Source organism: Uranotaenia lowii, unplaced genomic scaffold (genome assembly GCF_029784155.1).
Source record: "Uranotaenia lowii strain MFRU-FL unplaced genomic scaffold, ASM2978415v1 HiC_scaffold_677, whole genome shotgun sequence".
NCBI classification, from domain to species: domain Eukaryota; kingdom Metazoa; phylum Arthropoda; class Insecta; order Diptera; family Culicidae; genus Uranotaenia; species Uranotaenia lowii.
The window spans coordinates 1-18,995 of record NW_026598619.1 but is presented as its reverse complement, the minus strand read 5'-3'; the positions used below and the strand labels follow the sequence as shown (position 1 = coordinate 18,995).

The 18,995-nt window shown below is 35.2% G+C and overlaps 2 protein-coding genes across 3 annotated transcripts; one reads left to right on the top strand and one right to left on the bottom strand.

The window, feature by feature from the left end:
* Positions 1 to 379: 379 nt before the first annotated feature.
* LOC129760602 (uncharacterized) lies at positions 380 to 10,453 on the top strand (the record flags this gene model as incomplete). Its single annotated transcript, XM_055758262.1, has 3 exons — positions 380 to 719; positions 807 to 1,372; positions 10,205 to 10,453. Coding segments are annotated over 3 exons (1,140 nt in total), but the record flags the coding sequence as incomplete, so codon positions are not given.
* LOC129760601 (uncharacterized) lies at positions 9,754 to 12,424 on the bottom strand. Of its 2 annotated transcripts, XR_008740366.1 has the most exons (3): positions 11,915 to 12,424; positions 10,169 to 11,851; positions 9,755 to 10,101 (listed from the first exon to the last, which is right to left on the bottom strand). XR_008740366.1 is itself a non-coding variant. In XM_055758261.1 (2 exons), the coding sequence occupies exons 1-2, from the start codon at positions 12,224 to 12,226 to the stop codon at positions 11,105 to 11,107; spliced, it is 1,059 nt and encodes a 352-aa protein (XP_055614236.1). In that variant the 5' UTR covers positions 12,227 to 12,424; the 3' UTR covers positions 9,754 to 11,104. The 2 variants fall into 2 exon arrangements, 1 of the variants encoding a protein (XP_055614236.1); XM_055758261.1 differs by having other exon boundaries at positions 9,754 to 11,851.
* Between the last annotated feature and the right edge of the window lie 6,571 nt (positions 12,425 to 18,995).

Here is an 18,995-nt window from a genome sequence, read left to right as displayed (position 1 = left end):
TCGATTAGAATTATTTATGTACCGTGCAAACATTTCTGTAATGCCTCGTAGTGTACACAACGATGGAATCGTAATTGTGACCCGAACCGATACCATCTCTGCTATCTATTAGGCCGGCACGGCTTCCCTAAAATTTATCAAGCAGTAAAACGCACGGCACATGATGCTGCCGGATGACCTGTGTACTAACCTAACCTACTAATCGTTCGTCATGGGCAAAAATACACCCCCTTTCCAGTAACCAGTATCTATCATGTACCTAGTTAGTCTGTACATGACAGACGTTAAAGCTGTGCTGTGTATCGTCACACACATTAGCTACACATATTTAGGGACATGTTCTATACGTCTGCCGACACAATCACAATTTGTACTTTAGTACCTACTCACTGGCACGACTTGTGATGATGCCCTCGCCTCAATCTGTTTCCATTATTACGATACACACAGCAACGCTTTTGATGAAAAATGTAAATCATGCCCGTCGCGTTTGTTTTGCATTTGCAGTTGGTTTCAGGAATGCAGACAATTAACACCGCCCTCTAACGATCTCTCCCGTTTTTGCTCTCTTTCTCGCCTGCCCTACAGGACCCGTCGCCGTTCCGGCTCCAGCATCGTCGTCCTAGGCGGTGATGATACCCTGAAGCCCAGCTTGCCCATTGATGACTATCAGGAGGACTTTGAAATGTACAATATGATTTCGGCCAATCAGGATAATGGTGAGTGTGTTGAAATTAGTTGGAATTTTCCCCTAACCCCCCTAAAGCCATCTATAGATTATAGAACCGATTTATCATCCATTTTAGGACCACATCGGGAGATGGCAGTAGACGTACCTGAATCATTCATAGCTCGCAACAAAACACCGCCACGATATCCACCACCACGCAGCACAACACAGGTAAATCATGTCACCACCAATGCCATGCCACAAGTACCGAAACATGTAAACGGAGGTGTCTCCTTGGAGTTGGAACCTCTTGACGGGTTCAGCGATAAAAATTCGTCCTCGCTCGACAGTAGCAATGAGTTTTACAAAAAGAACTCGAGCAAGGGGTCGTCTTCGCTGGGATCGGTCTGTGAGTCGATCGGGTTCGACTCGATCAACTATCTGAAAGCCTCAAGAGGTTCACTCAGCACAAGGAGCTCCTCTTCGGGCGACCTTGGGCCACCCGAGTATGAGATCGGTCCGCATCGTGAGCTCCCCGTAGACGTTCCGGATAGCTTTGTTGAAGTAATTAAGGCACCACCCCGCTATCCACCACCTAAAGCATTGATCATTAAAGAGGTTGTCAAAAAGAAAGAATCATCTTCATCTGACGAATCCATTGATAAGCCAAAACCGCAACCGCAAGCACCAACGCGCAACGAGGTATTTTTTTTTCATCATTCATGCATCATTATTATTATTATTGTTGTTTTTAATATTATTATTTCCCTTAGTTTGTCTTCATCTTCTTTCGTTTCCTTAGTTGTATTCACACGCATACATTTACTCCGTTATTGTCATTTTTCACACACTTCACACTATTTCAGTCGTTAATATGGTTTTGCATTTTCATTCTATTCACGTTTCACTTGTTCGTTACTAGTCGTCTCTTTAGTTAGACTTATAGATTCTTAGATATATTTTTTCCATTATTTACTTTGAATTTTCGTTCAAGAACAATAGATGACAGTAGGTCTACTCTATTGGAATATTAATGGACCCTATAAAAAAAACTAGGGAATCTTTTTCGCTACTCACGTGGAATATTAAAAATGTTTTTTTTAAGCTCCCAGTTCATGATATGCAACTTCCAGAAATTTCGCAGTGCCTTATGGCAACCATGTAGAATATGTCAGTGCCTTAAGGTTTATAATGTCAGTTACGACGAGGATAGGACTCAAGGTAAAATTGAATCAAATTAAGCGATCATGAATTTTCGATCGCATTTGGGAACTTGTACGTACAGGCTCAGACAACCATTGAACTACGTTAAATTGTTTTGGCCGGGAAAGATGTTTTTTTTTGAAATTTGTTTAATTGTTATTACATATTTTGCCATCTGAATGCTTCAAACAGCAGCAAAATCATGATTTTTTTGATAAATTTTCTCTTGAAATATAGGAATGACCCATAACAGCACCATTGGTTTAGCTTAGCTTGGTTGACTACTCATATCCACCTTAAATTATCGAACTGGAAATGCTGTGTATATATGTTTATACAACGAAAAAAAAAGTATTCAGATTTGATGATATATGATATGCTTAGATATGATCATTTTTAAACTTCAGATAACATATTTGATTATACTTTGCTCAACTTATGCATTTCCAATTCCATGATCGCTGGCGTGGCTAGGCAGAACAAGTTCTACTTCGCCAATGGTTGCTACTCCGCGATTAACCGAGGCCATCAACTTTGTGCAAAGGCCTATTAACAGCACCATTGGTTTCGTATAAAAAAATGTTATTTCTCAATAACTTTTCTAAACAAATCAGGAATGAAGTTTTAATCAGTTACCAACATGTTTGGTGTAAATTTTTGGATTTGTAGAAGAAAAATCTTAAAAACATTAATTGCAATATTTTCCATACAAACATCTGTCTAAAAAATAATGAAATCGCCTCCTGATGGGCGATAATGAACCTCATTTTCAAACCGGTCCCATTTTTTATCACGCTTATAAATTTTGATGAAACTCTGCCAAGCACTAGATCAATCATTTTTGCATATTTTAGCTAAACTTCAAGTATTTTTAATGAAAATTGTCAAAAATGCTGCGAATGCTGGGAGCTATCTTTCACGAGAATAGCTATATCTTTTTCCCTGGCATAGTACAGTCTTCAAATTTTATGGAGTGTTAGTAAGATAGTTGAACTAGATTTTGTGAAAATTTCATGAAAAAAATATCAACCCAGACAGAACTATAAGCTGGTCAAAATTGGAAGCGAGTTCACTACTTCACACGATATGATTCTTTTTTGAACGCCTCTTATTATTTTTTTGCATCGTATAGCAGAAATGTTGAATACTGTTCAATATTCTGAAAACCTTGAAACTGCCCTGTTGTGACGCTGATGATGGACAAACTTGTTTAGAGTTAGGGTATGTATAATTTGTCCATAAAAGTTGTAAAACCTAAAAGTTATTTATAAATTGATGGAAAAGCTATGTGACGCAACGCAGAAATGGGTAAAATTCTGTTTTCATTGAACTCCGTCACATTCATCACTCAGAATTGCTTACGATTGAAATTTTTTATTTAAATAATTTAGTCTCATTACACTTAAAATACACAAAAAATATTTCGTTTCCATTTTATACAATCTGTGATGTCAATCATAAACTTGATTAGGTATCGACTTTGTAAGGGTTGAAAGACCCCAAAAAATTAAAAATCTTTCATGTCCTCGAGCACTTTTAAAACTTGATGAGGTAAGCTTGCTGGTGTGTACCCGAGTTTGCCCGGATACTTAAAACAAAATTTGAGAAAAGTTCGGCCCGGGCACGGTTTTTTTTTACTTATTTATGCATCCAATACGAAATTTTTTTAACAAGTTTCATAAAAATAATTTTGAACAATGTGAAATTATTTTATCGGCTATATAGGTGAAATTTTATACTCTTTGAGAAAGAATATTTTAAGAATTGAAAGATCATAGACGGATAGAAGATTAGAATAAGGTGAAAGATGTTGAAAATGAGCGGTGTTTGCTGCCGTGAGTGGGTGAAAATGAGCGGAAATGAGTGAGTGAAAATGAGCGGAAGGGTAGTTTTAATTTGAAAAACTTTTCATCACATTTTATCTTTTTGTTCCTCGCGGGTCTACTACCTTGCCAGTGGTAGATACAGATAGAATTGTAGCTACCACCATACAATAGTAGGCCAAGCGTGCTTCGTCCCACAAGAGGAAAACTTGTCAGATGACCGCTGAAGAGCTTGTTTTGCTGTCCATTACGATTTTTTTTTTCAAAATATCTCCCCACAAGCAGTCTAAATATGTTGCACACGATTTGAACACCGTATTTTGTTTATTTTGTCGGTGAGCAGCTTTTCTACCTTGAAATAAAGTGAGGCCATTTATTGTCGCTGAATCCCCAAACCGGAGTTTTCGTCAACATCAGCGATGGCGACTTCACTGACGACATTTCATGTTGACCAGACATCTTTCAAACATCTTCCGAGTGTCGGAACCAAACAAAAGAACGGGTTGACAATCGCCGAGGTGTTTGAAGAATTGTTAATCGTCGCTGGTTGGCAAGGTTGCCAATCACCAGCGCGAAAACTTCGGATTTCAACTGCATTTACAATATAAGTCAGCTAGACGAATCAGTCAGAAAAATTTGACTTTTGAATCACTTCCTCTACTCATATTTTCGGATTGAGCTTGAAAAAAACCTCTCACATTCCTCTCACTTCTTGGAATCAATAATCTACACTTTTATGATGATAATGATGGTCCCACCTTATTCCCCTACACAGGTTTGAGCTGGTCAAGTTATCTTTATGATAATTTGGATATGAATTAATTTCTATCAGTATCTGCACACAAGTAAAACTGAAAAAACGGGGCTGATTTATCCGAATTTTTGCTCACTATTGGGTCCTCTAGGACTTTTTAAACGGTTTACCATGTGAACTTTGGTCGAATAGTTGATTTCCAGCTGTTTCTGAGTCTCCCACTGAGCCTTTTCTGGATTTTTCTCGATCCTGCCCTAAAAATTTTTACAATGAATTTCAATATTGGATACTATCTCAAAAACCACTTGACAGATTGTCATTTTGTACACGTACACATTACATTTCATCAATTTCCATCCATGCATTCAAAAGTTATTCAAAAAACATAGTGTTGCATTTTTTTCGAATACAGTTCTTAGTGACAGTTTATCCTGTCTGGAAATCATTTTTAATAATGCTCTTGATTAGGTGCTCTATTTGTGTCATTTTGTGATTTGAAAAATTTTGAGAAACCCTTAATTTACTTACGAAACTACAATACAAATAAGTAGTTTAATTTTTAAATTGAGGATTGTTCTCCTGCAAAGAAATCTAAGCTCGAAAACACCAAAATTTGGCATTTTCTCTCTAAGAATCGACTGGAACAAAATAGTCAAATTTAGTATCTTTGAGCTATCGAAAGTGTTGTCTACAATTATGTAGAATAAACACACATTTGAGTTATGCTTCTCAGTGAAGCGCACTTGTGATAAGCGAAACAACGAGATATCTCGTAGTTGGTCCGCAGTTTGTTAATAACTGGTTTTGGAAGATTTGGACAATCTGAAGTAAAATCATTCGTCAGATTTTGTCCATCGCCTCTGGTTTTGGTGATATGGCGCGTGAGCTTTTAAAATTCATAGATTTCTTCTTTAACATTTCATCAAAATTCTCGTATATTGCAGAATTCACAAATTTCTATAACATTTTTCTCAGAATTCATAACTACTCGAGGTCTTCGTTATTTTATTATAGTCGTTTTACCATCTTCATGGCATTTGTGACTTTATATCAACGTTGCAGTAGGCGGACAGTTATTGACAAATTATCCGGTACAACTGTGTTCGATCTTTATGTTTGTACTCGAACTCGCGGACATCGACTCAGAAGGCAACTGACTTGCCAAGAGAGCTATATCACAAGTCCACTCTTGATCTTTAAAAGTTGATCATTGAATTTTGAAAAAATCTTTGCACCTCGGAAAAATATGAATTTCGTTGCCTTGTGTATGCTTTCAAAATATGCTCGGACGAATTTTTCTTTGGATATAGATAAAACATTCGAAACTACTCTTTTCTTAAACTTAAAAAAAATGTATGAAATGTTTTAAATGTTTGTGGAAAAACCCCAATCTAAGCACTACTGCACTGAAATTGGTGTGACATAATTATTTATTTGGGCTCGATATCCTTAATCCAATATAATCTATTTATGAGTATATTAATGAGAATAATCATTATTGATCTGCAAAGTAGACTTGTTATCCCATAAAATAAAGATAAAATTATTCAAATTTTGCTTAAGAGGCACCTTTTTTTTCGTTTTGATGTGAAAGTTTGTGGTATACGATTTTTTTTCTTATTCACAGTTTTTTTTGTATGAGCTATTTTTTTTATTTATTTGCAATTTATTTGATCTACTGTGGAATAACCCAATTCAATATTTGTCTGATCACGTTCGTACTTCATTATTGACTGAGATGTCAGTTGTAGTCGAAATCGAAAATTTTATTCCAGTTTGGGATGGTATTTCTTATGAATTCCACCACCTTGCTAGCCTTCATCTTTCAAATATCATCGGGTGTTAGAATTCGCTTATCAAGAACTTTTAGTCCATGTGCATAACATATCCACAGTAACATTTTAAGTGCTCTACTACTTCAATTTTACAGAACCGGCACATCTCATTACTGAGTTTGCCATTTTTTTTTAATTACATGGACAATGCCCAGTTGTAACTGTTTTAGATCACATGTCGACAGGCTCAAAAGATCGCGAGTTTTCTTTGGGTCCAGCTTTGAGAATCTTTTTGATTGCCTAGCACCAATAGCCACAAACCATTTAAATTTTATTTTTAAATATTCTCAAGTTTTTAATTCACTGTTAAATGCACAAGTTGATACTCCAAAGAAAGTTTCGGGCCAAGTCATTATTGGCCCTTCAGATCCTCTCCTAGCCAGTATATCCGAACTTTCATTTCCTTCTATGCAGCGGTGACCTGGAACCCAATAATGGTTCCCCTGGTTTTGTGTTGATTATTGATTTAAATCATTAATACAATCCCAAACTAGTTTTGAGCTGCACATTGGAGATTTTAGAGCCTGTAACGCTGCTTGACTGTCAGAGAATATACATATATGTATTATCATGTCTATTAGGGTGTCCCAAAATTGCATAACTCTGGGGGCTCACCCTCCAAATGTTAGATTATGATGTGCAGAACAAACTTTTGTATGGGGTCGACTAGAAAAATCATGTTTAGAGGTTCCGCAAGCGCGATCTTTGAAAAAAAGTCCACTTTCAAAACATTTGATTTTAAATAAATTCTGGGTCCAAAATTTTCAAAAAATTTATATATTTTATATTTTTCTAATTTTGTTTGAGATAAATACTACACGTAAAAGATGAAAAATGGAAAAAATTTGTATCAAAATGTAAAACAAGCAAGCTATTTCCAAGAAAAAAAATTTTTTTGGTCCAAAAATTTTGTATTCAACTGACCTAAATGTGTACTAAGCGTAAAATATTTTTGAACAGCCATAACTTTTTTGTTTTAAGTCCAATGGAGTCTTCAGATGAAATGTTAGTCTTAAATGAAATTTTAATAAAATCTACATAATAAAGCAATCGATTGGTGAAGAAAAAATGTATGATGAAAAACCAGTTTTTTATGCTTCTTTAGAACACTATGTCAGAGAATCCCTTTCACACTTGAGATTTAGTGCAACCCCTTCCTGTTGTCCGATTCCGCTCAAATTTGACATATGGTTTTCTGATGACTCCCTTAAATCATTCAAGTCTTTTTTTGCAAATAGTTTGATTTTAAAGTAGGTTTTTATTAATACAAATTTGATAAATTAAATAAAAATCCTATCCTAATATCCTAAATTGTGATTTTTATTAAGGATTAAACCGTGAATAGCTCGTCACACGATGATACAAACAACATGTTCAGTTCAGCAAAGTTTAAGTGCACACAAATCCGCATCTTTTGATGGCATTGGTAACAAAAATATTTTACGCTTGATGAACATTTTGGTCAGTTGAATACAAAATTTTTGAAAGTTTTTTTTCTTGGAAATAGCTTGCGTGTTTTACATTTAGATACAATTTTTTTTTTTCATTTTTCATCTTTTACGTGTAGTATTTAACTCGAACAAAATTGAAAAAAATATAAAATATATAAATTTTAAGAAAATTTTTGGACCCAGAATTTATTTAAAATAAAATCTTTTGAAAGTGGACTTTTTTCAAAGATCGCGCTGGCGGAACCTCTAAACATGATTTTTTTTAGTCGGGCCAATACAAAAGTTTGTTCTACACATCATAATCTACCATTTGGAGGGTGAGCCCCCAGATTCCCAGAAGTTATGCAATTTTGGGACACTCTAATGTCTATACATCCTCAAATTCCACGCAAGAGTAAATCGCATGGACCTCTGTTTCAAAGACTGTTGGCCAACATCTCATTGGAATCGAGATGTTTACCTCTGAGCAATAAATTCCGGCACCAGCATCTTTATTCTTTTTTGAGCCATCAGTGAAAAAAGATACAGATCCTATTCACAGTTGACAATGATTCGTATTTCTCGTGATTTATAATACTGTGCACTCTATCACGTTTAATTTTATTTCTGAATTATTGGAAAAAACCATAGAATTCAATATTTTAACAACGAAGTTTTTGCTTAAAATGAGATTTTCAAAATGGGGGTAAATAATTTTTACTGCATCTGGCCAATAGCTAGTTACTTTATTTTATTTAGTTACTATGTTAGACTTCGAAAATTTATGTTTTTCATTCACTCACTACATACCGTCAAACGGGGCATCATGCAAAAGCGGGGTTCGATGCAACATTTATATAACACTACATTGAATCAATTTTTAATTTAATGTATTGTAATAAAGCTATCTTTTAATGATAACAAAATGATTATGACATAATTTCTCGCATCTTAAGCTAGTTGTCTTAAGTTTTTTATTTTTATGTAAAATTTAAAAAATCGAGCAATAAATGTACAAATTTTAACATTTTTTGATGCTGAAAAAAACTTTACCCAGTATGACGGATCGGCTTGATAAAATTACCTACAAACTTTTTACAGGTTTCCTCATATTATACCAACATTCTTGGTGTAAAAATATTTTTCGAACAATCACCCAATTTTTCTAAATTAATATTTTTAATATTCAGTTAGGTGTCTGGGGTTAAATGCAACAAAATGCAAATCAAAGAAATATCTTGTAAATCTCGTTTCCAAGTGTTAGAATATGAATGTTTTGAATCACACGTTTGTAAACATTTAAATTTCATTCATCCAAACATTTATTTTTATGATTTCAGCTTTTAGAATTTTTCGTAGTTTTATTTAACCCCTAAATGTATGCAGCATCTTTAATTTAAGAAAAAAATGTGAAAATTTGTTTTTACAGACCCAAAAACTACTGCAATTGGTGTTGTCACGCGTAATGGTCTTTAAGACATATCAAATATATTAAAAATTATGAATTTTCGTACGTGTTCATAAGATTTTTCATTAAAAACAAAGTTTGTTGCAAGTTACCCCATTTTCTAAGAAGGGTGAAAATCGCATGTTTTTAGAAAATTAAAAATAACTGAAGAAACCAATAATTTTTTTAACAACGCCAATTTGATGTCCCAGCATCCTTAAAACTTTTGATGCATAAAGGATACGATTAACTGTGAACATAAGTTTTTTAGAAGCTATTGAAGTTGAAAATTGTTGCATGTTGCCCCAGTTGACGGTATACGGTTTCTATTCGTTGCATTTCATCCTTTCATTTACCATACCACTATCAGAATTCACAATTGCGTTAAAGAATGTCTATTTTCGTCATTGGCAATACATAATGATCAAGGCCATTAAATAAACTCAATAAGGACTTGAATTCAAAAAAGAACAACTCTGTATCTCAACATTTGTCTAATTCCTGTATTTTATCTTCAAATGATCATTAACACGTATTGAACAGACAACTTCCAGAAAAGTTAGTCGAAAGTTAAAGAGTAGGTAATCGTTAGGTGTGATGTTTACGGAGTCGACTTCATCAATATTTAAACCCGTCAAAATCTTTCCAGAGATGCTGTCTGCCTTCCTAAGAGGAGGATGTGTGAAACCAAGTAGATTCTTCACTTCAACTTTAGCACTTCTCTCTACATACATCGACCGGGATAATCTTTTCAATACCCATCCCATTCAAGTCTTTCTTTCCCCCAAATTGTAGCGCACCACAGTACAATAGAACTCCCTTGACGTAGTTTAGACTTGCTAGCTGGATAATCCCTTTAGTGCCCCCTCTATTATACATATCCGTAGGCTATAACAAAAAAAAAACAGCACTTCAACTGAATGAAACATTCGGTATTACCTGTGAATAAAAGTTTTTGTTTCATCACTAAATATCGGTATATGCATATTCTTTTTCTCTTTTCTACCTGTGATCTCATTCACGCACATGCACACATCAACAGCTGAATGGTTCAGTGAAACCGATCCCACCTCCACGCGATCACCTGCGGATAGAGAAGGATGGTCGGCTTACGAACCGCGCTCCGGTGCCAGCGCCACAAGTGCCAGATCGGAAGGTTGTACCGGGTACACCTCAACAGCAACACCCCCTGCAACAGCAGCAGCAGCACATTGGCCAGGTCGTGGAACCGACACCCGATCAGCTGGATAGCATCAAGAAGTTCCAGGTTAGTTGATCAATCATATACCTACATCGATTACTGGGAACTGAGGATCCAGTACCTGGGGATGAGTTGGAGGCGATTTAAATTCAATTCTGGTGCCGAGAAAGGTTGACATTCTAGGAAGGTCAGCAATATGTTTCATTTCGTTTTGACTTTTTTTGTGTTGGATTATGTCTTATGGATGAACCTTTTGTTACATTTCCGATTCTTCTTTACATTTGCTTCGAATAAAAGTTGAATCCATGATTCATAATTTCAAGCTTAAGTCTATTGTGAACAAAGATCGGGTTTTTCACAAAGGTTTGTTGAAAAAGCTAGCGTTTTCTGCACTAAAATTTTACCATAAATGCCGTCAGAAATGAGTAACCAGCATGCGACCCGAGAAATGTGTTTGCGGCTAGCGAAGTTTTTCACAAACCGATTTTTATTACGATGGATTGTTAGTCAACTTGTTAAAAGGCAAAGATTGCGGAAAACAATTGAAAATTCATTCAAAATTATCCAGTTGCTTCATATCAAACATTCAATTTATTTCCATCAGGGTTCTCCTTAGCTTCGTCGTATAGCCGTCAATTGACATCTCTGTATTGAAATTTTAAATTACTTTCGATTGAATTTGCTTGAGAATGACTAATTGAGATATTAGAATATATCGAGAGTCCTAGTTTGAAATTATTTTCATTTCCTTTTTCCTTTCCCCTTTCCTTTTTTCCCTTTCCTTTTGGCTTTCTTTTTCGCCATCAATTTTCGCCAAGCACGCTGGATAACCCTGGCAGCATGGTGTTTCGCAAACTGTTCTGCCTTTTCCTCTGCTATTTCGTCCTCGAACTGTTCGACGGACAGCTTGAGTTTAGTGTAACGCTCATCCTGCGGATCGTAGATGGCCTCTTTCCACTCTGGGAACTGATCGACATCCTCTTGCAGCACTTTCAACTCCTTCATCGGTTCCCCGACAAACTTATCGTACTGTTTGATCCACAGTCCCAACTGAACGGTCAGCTTTGTGATCTTTCGGCGTTTTTGTTCGTGCTCTGCCACGAGATCGCGGTACTCCGGGTGTTGATCCAGGCTCAAAATTTGCTTCGATATCTCGTTTTGATAGTTTTGTAAAGCTAGATCTCCAGATCGCTTCAGAGCCACCAATTCCAGTTCCGATTGATCGATGAGGTCCTGAATTTCTCGAGGGCTTCGTTCGGTTAGAACAAACAGTTCTAGCTTAGTCTCGTCAATTGCCGCTTGCATAATTTTAATCTTACGTTTGAGATTTTGAATCTTCGCTTTATAAGCTAATATACCGGTAATCCATTGCAGTTTTTCATCTTCTGTACGATGGCGGGTGTAAGGCAAAAGAACTTCTTTCTTGATAGGAAGAACTTGCTGCACCTGTTGCAGTGCACTTAATATGTTCGAGTATTTTCCGTATAACTAAAACATCAAGACAATGCAATAAAGTAAAATGCAGAGTACGCTTAACATGGGTACATTTACCTTCAATGTTTTCGGTTTCAGTGCAGTTCGTATTTGCTCAAGTTTGTTTAGCAAAACATCTACCTCATCATCTAGTGTTTGGGAAATTTCTTCCTTCAACTGGTTGCGTTTTTCAATTTGATCAACCTTGGCAATACCTATTTGAACCTGGAAAAACAGTTTCAGATTGTTTTCCAATTCCAGCAAAATAGTATCTATCCATTCTTTGCGCTGATTGAAGTCGAAGTGTTGTCTATAAAGTGGATCTTCTTCACTGATCAACGAAGACAGTGACTCGGAACTAGCTGAGGTCTTTGAACGATGGTTGTTCATGGTAAAACTTTAGACGCCAAGAAAATTTCATTGAATTCTTGATTGTCAGATTTTTTACTGCAATGCTACTTTGTTAATTTCTCTAGACATGAGAAAACCGAAAACGATGAGATGTGACTGCAAAAAATGGTAGCCTAGTTTTCAAATTAATTACGTCGTTTTATTCATTAAATGGTTGATTTAAATTTAAAGAAGTGTCGTTTTAAGTTTTATGCGGTGCAATTGTGTTCGATTTTAAAGCTTTACATTTCTTACAATTTTTACTTGATTTTCTTCTGTAGAACGTATGTTAACAGGAATGAAGATGAAGTAATAACAGTATTAGGGTTCGTGGTTGAAAAAACGAATTTAACGCTGCAAAAGATTCAAGATTGCATCACTGAGCTTGATAAGTCATCGCTTTAGTTTCGTCTAATGTAAGCCGCTTATACATTATTTATGCTTTTCCATTGGACAATGCAACGGAACAGCCTTGAGAAACATTTTTTATTCCTAGGCGTTATGCCTCATCACTGCATCGTAAAGATTTTACGACAAGCTTTAATATTTAGTAATTGAAATCATTTAATTCTCCTTAGTCGTCATTCGCAACTGGAGCTTGGCCGACTAAACATTTCAATTGCATTTTTTGTTTGCAGTTAATATTCCGTCACAGAGTGCCGTTGGTTGAAGAAAAAAATATCTTTCTCGAAGCGGTGTGACTAAATGTGTGATGCCCATGATGCTCCATTGCTCATTTGCATAAATAGGACACTCGCTATTCCGCTGAAATGGTTGCAACAACCCACGTATTCCTAACTTCGAAGGTTCGTCAAACTCATGCCGATAACTTCTTTCCTGCTCATTACCACCTTTAGAAGAGATTACCTGTATGGTAGAATAACCAGGATTTGTCTCGTTATACCAGGGTTTCGAAAAAGAAGTTATCAATTCTGGTGAAAAAATGTTTTATTCTGTAAAAATATATAGTCTCATAGATCATGTTAACGACAAACTAACAACCCGTACCCTATTTGAGCGCCTTTTCACCAGAAAGTACCCGATGAGATGGCGGTGTAAAAATAACAAAGTTTTTAATTAAAAAGAGCGACAGCGTCTGCGTTCGAACCTATTGTGATGTTTATGTTGCTGTATACCCATTTGTATTTGCTGCTGGCGATCCGCTCATTTACTTCGCTTTTCGGTACCCTCACTATCATCAAATGAGGTGCTACCGCGAATGGCAGGTATTTATATAGGCCATTATAAACAGCCAACATTTTTTTATGAACCTACACTTTAGCAATTCATCGGTCATAGACAAGTGTAGTTCAGAGGGATCCCAACGGATTTATAATCATAATTATTTCATCATGTTTTCTTAAATGCATCAATTTATCTATCCTTTGAATTTAACCATTCAACTGAAAGATTTTTATTATTTGATCCCCTTCGACATTTTTGAAATTACCCTAATTTAGGGTAGTAACTTAACAATATAACGCAAACCGTTTAGATTTCTGAAAAGAAGATCTCCCACTATTTTAAAAGCAGCGTACAAAATTTCACTCATTTAGTTAAACATCACATTCAGTACGAAGTGCTTTAAAAACAATAGAAAACGATCCTTCTAACTTCTAAATCAAAACAAAAACAGCAATCACCTGATTTTCCAAGATGGGATAGCAGTGTACGCTCATGGGGGGAAAACGCATGGTGCATCGGTAAACGATGGTTATAATACATTGAATGAGGTGAGGCACAATTCACACAAATACAAGCACACAGACATTATGACCGGTTAGTTTCGGTTATAAATGGTACTCATTTGAGATGTGATAGCGACGGTACCGCTCTCAAACCAACTTTGTTTGGTATCAGGCAAGAGTAGAGTACCCATGCACCTCTGAAGACTCTGAATCATTCATAATTCCCGCGGGCGGACTTCGCTTTGTGTGATAAAGTAAAACCCGCCGCTCCCTTCTGCGCACCCCCTTTGCGGAATTTTCTATGGCGGCTATTTATACGCCACCCAGTGCTTACGTATTCTCCGGCTGTACTATAATGTGATTCGGTTTACCTTTGCATGCATTTGCAATAATACGGCTCTGTCTGGTAATGTAGGTATGTGAGTGCTCTGGTACCTACCTCGTGAACTGATGATGATGATGATGATGGTCAATCATACAGTTCAAATTGTGAGGTTACCAGTTTGTGATGTTGAAGCTAACCCAGCTTCAAAAATAAAATATCGAATAAAGACCCATCACTTTTAAGAAAAATTAATTAAAAAATTTCAAATACTTTATTTTGGATGCTTGTGCTTGAGTTCGAACCTCATAAGAAATACGATTGAGTGTTTTATGCATAAGGTACACAAATATTGCTTACAAATACTGAAGAGATGAGTTTGATAGATGCAAAGCGAAAAAAGTTATCACGTAAATTGTTATGGTGTCTTCACTCCGCTTTATGGGGTAAGTGGGGGCGGTAGATTTTCCCTTTGATTTCTAAGGAAATTTTCAACAAATTTGTGTTTTCTTGGTTGTATACGTTACTTTATTGCTCGAACAGTTCCAAATTTTAAAAAAAGAACATGGTACTATGAGTAAAGCATCTTTCAATAATTATTGTGTGTAATTTATATTACAATGCACTAATTAATCGAAAACATATACTTATTCCAGAACAATCAAATACTTTTCCCAACTTTTCATGATCCGAATGCTAAATAAAGCTAAATTGTATTGCATGGTGGAAAGAAAATCGAAAAAATATGTGTACATCAAGCACTTACCCCAGGCATGGTTAGGAGACTAATTTTTAGTGTTTTGGAAATAATCTGTTTTTTTTTGCATTTTAAACGCCGTTTCTTTTCCTAACTGGTTAATTCTAATGTTAGGATTGTTTCAATGTAGATTTTGTCGTCAAGAGTCAGTTAGTTTAAAAGAAATTTGCAATTGAAAAAGATGCACTTCAGCTCGACATCGTAGTTAAAAATAGAAAACTAACAAAAAGTTACTTGAAACATCCGTTATTGTCGGAATCGTATCTCTTTTACAGTTATTGGATAGGTTTCTAGTAAATCTAACATTCTGCATTTCAAGTATGACATCGTCCCCACTTCAGGTATTAGAAAGGGGGTAGGCCTTAAGCGGCACGTTATCCAAACGTACGGGAAAATTGTGCCTAAAACCATAAGCCTTTTTTTAAATTTTCGTCCTGCTTTATTGTCACAGAGGTTTAAAAAAGGATTCATCTCAGCAAAACGATTCGGCACTAGATTAAAACGAAAATTATCTTCTACGTGTTGATAAGATGTTTAAAGGTTCTTTTTTTCTCAAAATCAGTTGGCGATACTACTTTTTTCAGAGTATAAATATTTAAATTCATACCGTGAAATGGAGTGTATACGCTATGGAGATGAAAAAATGTTGTGATTTACACACTGTTCAATAAACATTTCTCTAAAATTATGATTATTTGTTGCATAACTTTGTAAGAGAAATGTAAAAATTAACGAAAGAAAATATTATTAGTGAATTCCAGTAGATGATGGCAAGTAATCAGAGCAGACATTTCGAAGGGGCGGTATCCTTGGACGCATCCAAAGAATGCTCCTTGATGAAAATCCATGTGGAATGTGAAGTGACTTTACCAACCTCTACGACAATTTTTCAGCGACTGGAATTGATTTATTCTGTACATAAAAATCACAAAACTTTAGAATTAATGTATTTGAAGAATTGATATATTAAATGAAAGGATATTGAAATTCTAAGTTTTATGGTTCTTCGTTGAACTGTTCTGGATTTCAGTGTACGATCGTTTCTGGTCATCGACTAAGGATAAAGCGCCTTTACTCGCTCTTGAAAATAAAAGAGAAACGGGAAACATGAGTAGAACATAAAACCTTTCGAGGTCCGTTTAGAGCTCGAAATGGCTTTTTCTTTCGAAAATTTGATTCCTATAATAGAAATATTACTCATTATAATACCTTGAAAATTTATGAAAAAAAATTAAATCATCAGCTTTCAATCCTCAACGTACATAATTGTATTTCATTTAACTTTTAACATGAGAACATAATATATAATGTATAGTTTCCCTCGTGCATGTAAGATATGATTTGAAGAAATATTTGTTCATTTGATGAAGAGTTGTAAGACAAGATTTGAAAAATATATCTAAGAGTTCAAAAGTTTGATAGAATAGTTTTATTCAAAGTCTCAATCTTAACTTATTTGAATGAAAAAAAAAATCCTTTAAAAGAACCTCATTGCACGAGTCAAAAATTATGAATGATTATTATCCTTGCGCTACTCGTCTACTTTAGCCGTAGATAATGAAACAAAAAGCTCTTAGAGTACATATTTCGGAGGAATATGCACCTGCTAAGGGAAACGACCGAGTATGCGGAACAAATAAGCTAAAACCCCGAATACATTGCAACATTTTCTTCGAATTTCTATTTGCTACTGATATGCTGTCAAAAAAGTTACTTTTTAATGTAAAAACTAAGAAATTTTTTCGATTTTTTACAAACGCTTCTCAAAGCAACCTTTGAAATCATTGGATGTAAAACGTAAAACGCTCTAGTGTAGGCCAGGGATGCTCCAAAACATTGGATCAAAACGACTCGAAAACAACACAATGTTCACAGTGAAAATAAATCAGTTCTGTTAATAAATTCGAAAAAAGTAAAAAAAATATTTTTTCCAAGTTTATCTACACATGAAAACAAGTGGTTTTTAAACATTTTCCAACAAAAAAATGAATAATTTTGAAATTTTGGCTTTATTTTCAACTGTGCCGTTGGCTGGCAACAAATTCAGTGAATCAATTCGATTTTCAGTGCACGTTTTTTACTCAAATCCGATCGAAATTTGCAATTTTTATGCAATCATATGATAATTTAGGACTGAGCAAAGAAGAAGATCGATATATAAATTTGAAAAGCGGTCTGTATTCATGGAAAACTGTACTCCAAAATCTAGAGTAAAGCACGTGGTTTTGTTCACATCTTACCGAACAGCACCTTAAGAGGAGGGTGTTTTATACAAAAATCGATGAGGGCATTTTGATCGGATATTTAAATCTAAATTGATTTCAAAAATTGGAAATGTTGCTGGGGCGGGTATAACAGGTCCTGGTGTAAACATTTCAATTTCTATGGGTAATTGAGTGACAGTTTTCCAAGCCGAAATCTATGCAATATTAGAATGTGTGAACATTTGTTTGAAAAGGAAATATAAAAATGCAAACATATGCATTTTTTCAGATAGTCAAGCAGCTCTTAAATCACTTAGGTCCTACACATGCTCTTCAAAATTAGTGTGGGAATGCATCAATTGCCTGGAAAAACTAACTAAAAAAATGCAGTTAATCTTTACTGGATTCCTGGGCATTGCGGTATAGAGGGCAATGAAAAGGCTGACAGCTTGGCCAGAGAAGGGTGTTCTATTCCGCTTGAGGGACCAGAACCATTTTGCAGTATTTCCAAATGCTATTTTAAATTAGAAATGAAAAATAAAGAAAAATGTATAATTGCAAACAATTGGAAAAACTCTGTTGTAGGGAAACAGGCTAAGAAATTTATCCAACCGAGTATTAAAAAATCAGAAATAGCTCTTAACTTATCTGAGAAAGACCTTAAAATGTTTACAGGGCTCGTTACAGGTCACTGTGAATGCAGATATCACATGAATAAAATTGGCAGATTAAACTCTGGCGAGTGTCGTTTCTGCAGTATGGAGAGGGAATCGTCAGAGTATCTTCTTTGCGAATGTCCTTCTCTTATATCGAAACGGATTAAAATAATCGGCTGTGGTATATTAGATCCCTCCGAAGTTTTTTTCAATTGGTCCTAAAAAGGTGAACAGCTTCATAAGAGCGGTTATACCAGATTGGGAAAATGCTAAATCTCAATGTAGGGACACTATCTAATATATGAAAGTGATCTTCCTTGACTTAGCATATATTAAACAGGGGACATATTACAATAGATCAACTAACTGGTCGCAGTGATAAAAAAAATTGATTTTCTGTTTCACTTAAAACAACAGTTTACAAAAGTTTTTCTTCAATTGATAATTTGAATATATTTTTTGAACAACCAATAAGCCATCACCTTGGCCTATTTCATTAGCTCACTTTTTACAACTTGAGTGACGAATAGGTACCTTAAAATTTAATGAGATTGTTTTCCGCGATTAGAATCGTTTCCACATTTTAGAATCGTTTTTCCAGCAATCGACTCTCGTAAATCGAAGAAGACACTCGTATGTTTCTAAAATCTGGAGTTTTCCATGTGAAATCATCCAGAATTATGTAAAATAAGTATTATGGAACGAACTCACCAAATCATCTGGGGACCCTGATAGTTGATGATGGGTTCCACCTTCCCGTCAGCTCTGGGCAGGTTTTAGCTTTGTACAGCTCATAAGGGAAACGTTGTTCGAATTATGTATTACACCGTATGAGACTGAAACACTCGAACTCGATCACACTTAACGATTTGTGATACTTTCGGCAATTAAATGTTTCAATAGATTTAACAATTTAAACAATTTAAAAAAAAACGCGTCCGTTGTCCGAAAACATGCGATTTTCACCCTACAAAAAAATTGATTCAGTTCGACAAACTTTGTTTTAATAAAAATCTAATGAAAACGTTTAAAAATTTATAGTTTTTGATATATTAGCACCAATTGCAGTAATTTTCTATTTTGTTCAAATTAATTTTTACATTTTTTCTCCCAGAAATATTTTTAAAGAAAAAACTTTGAGG

Coding starts and splice junctions, on each gene's coding strand:
- LOC129760601 (XM_055758261.1), bottom strand. CDS start 12,226: ATGAACAACCATCGTTCAAAGACCTCAGCTAGTTCCGAGTCACTGTCT. Junction 11,852..11,914: donor TGAAACCGAAAACATTGAAG/GTAAATGTACCC, acceptor TTGATGTTTTAG/TTATACGGAAAATACTCGAA.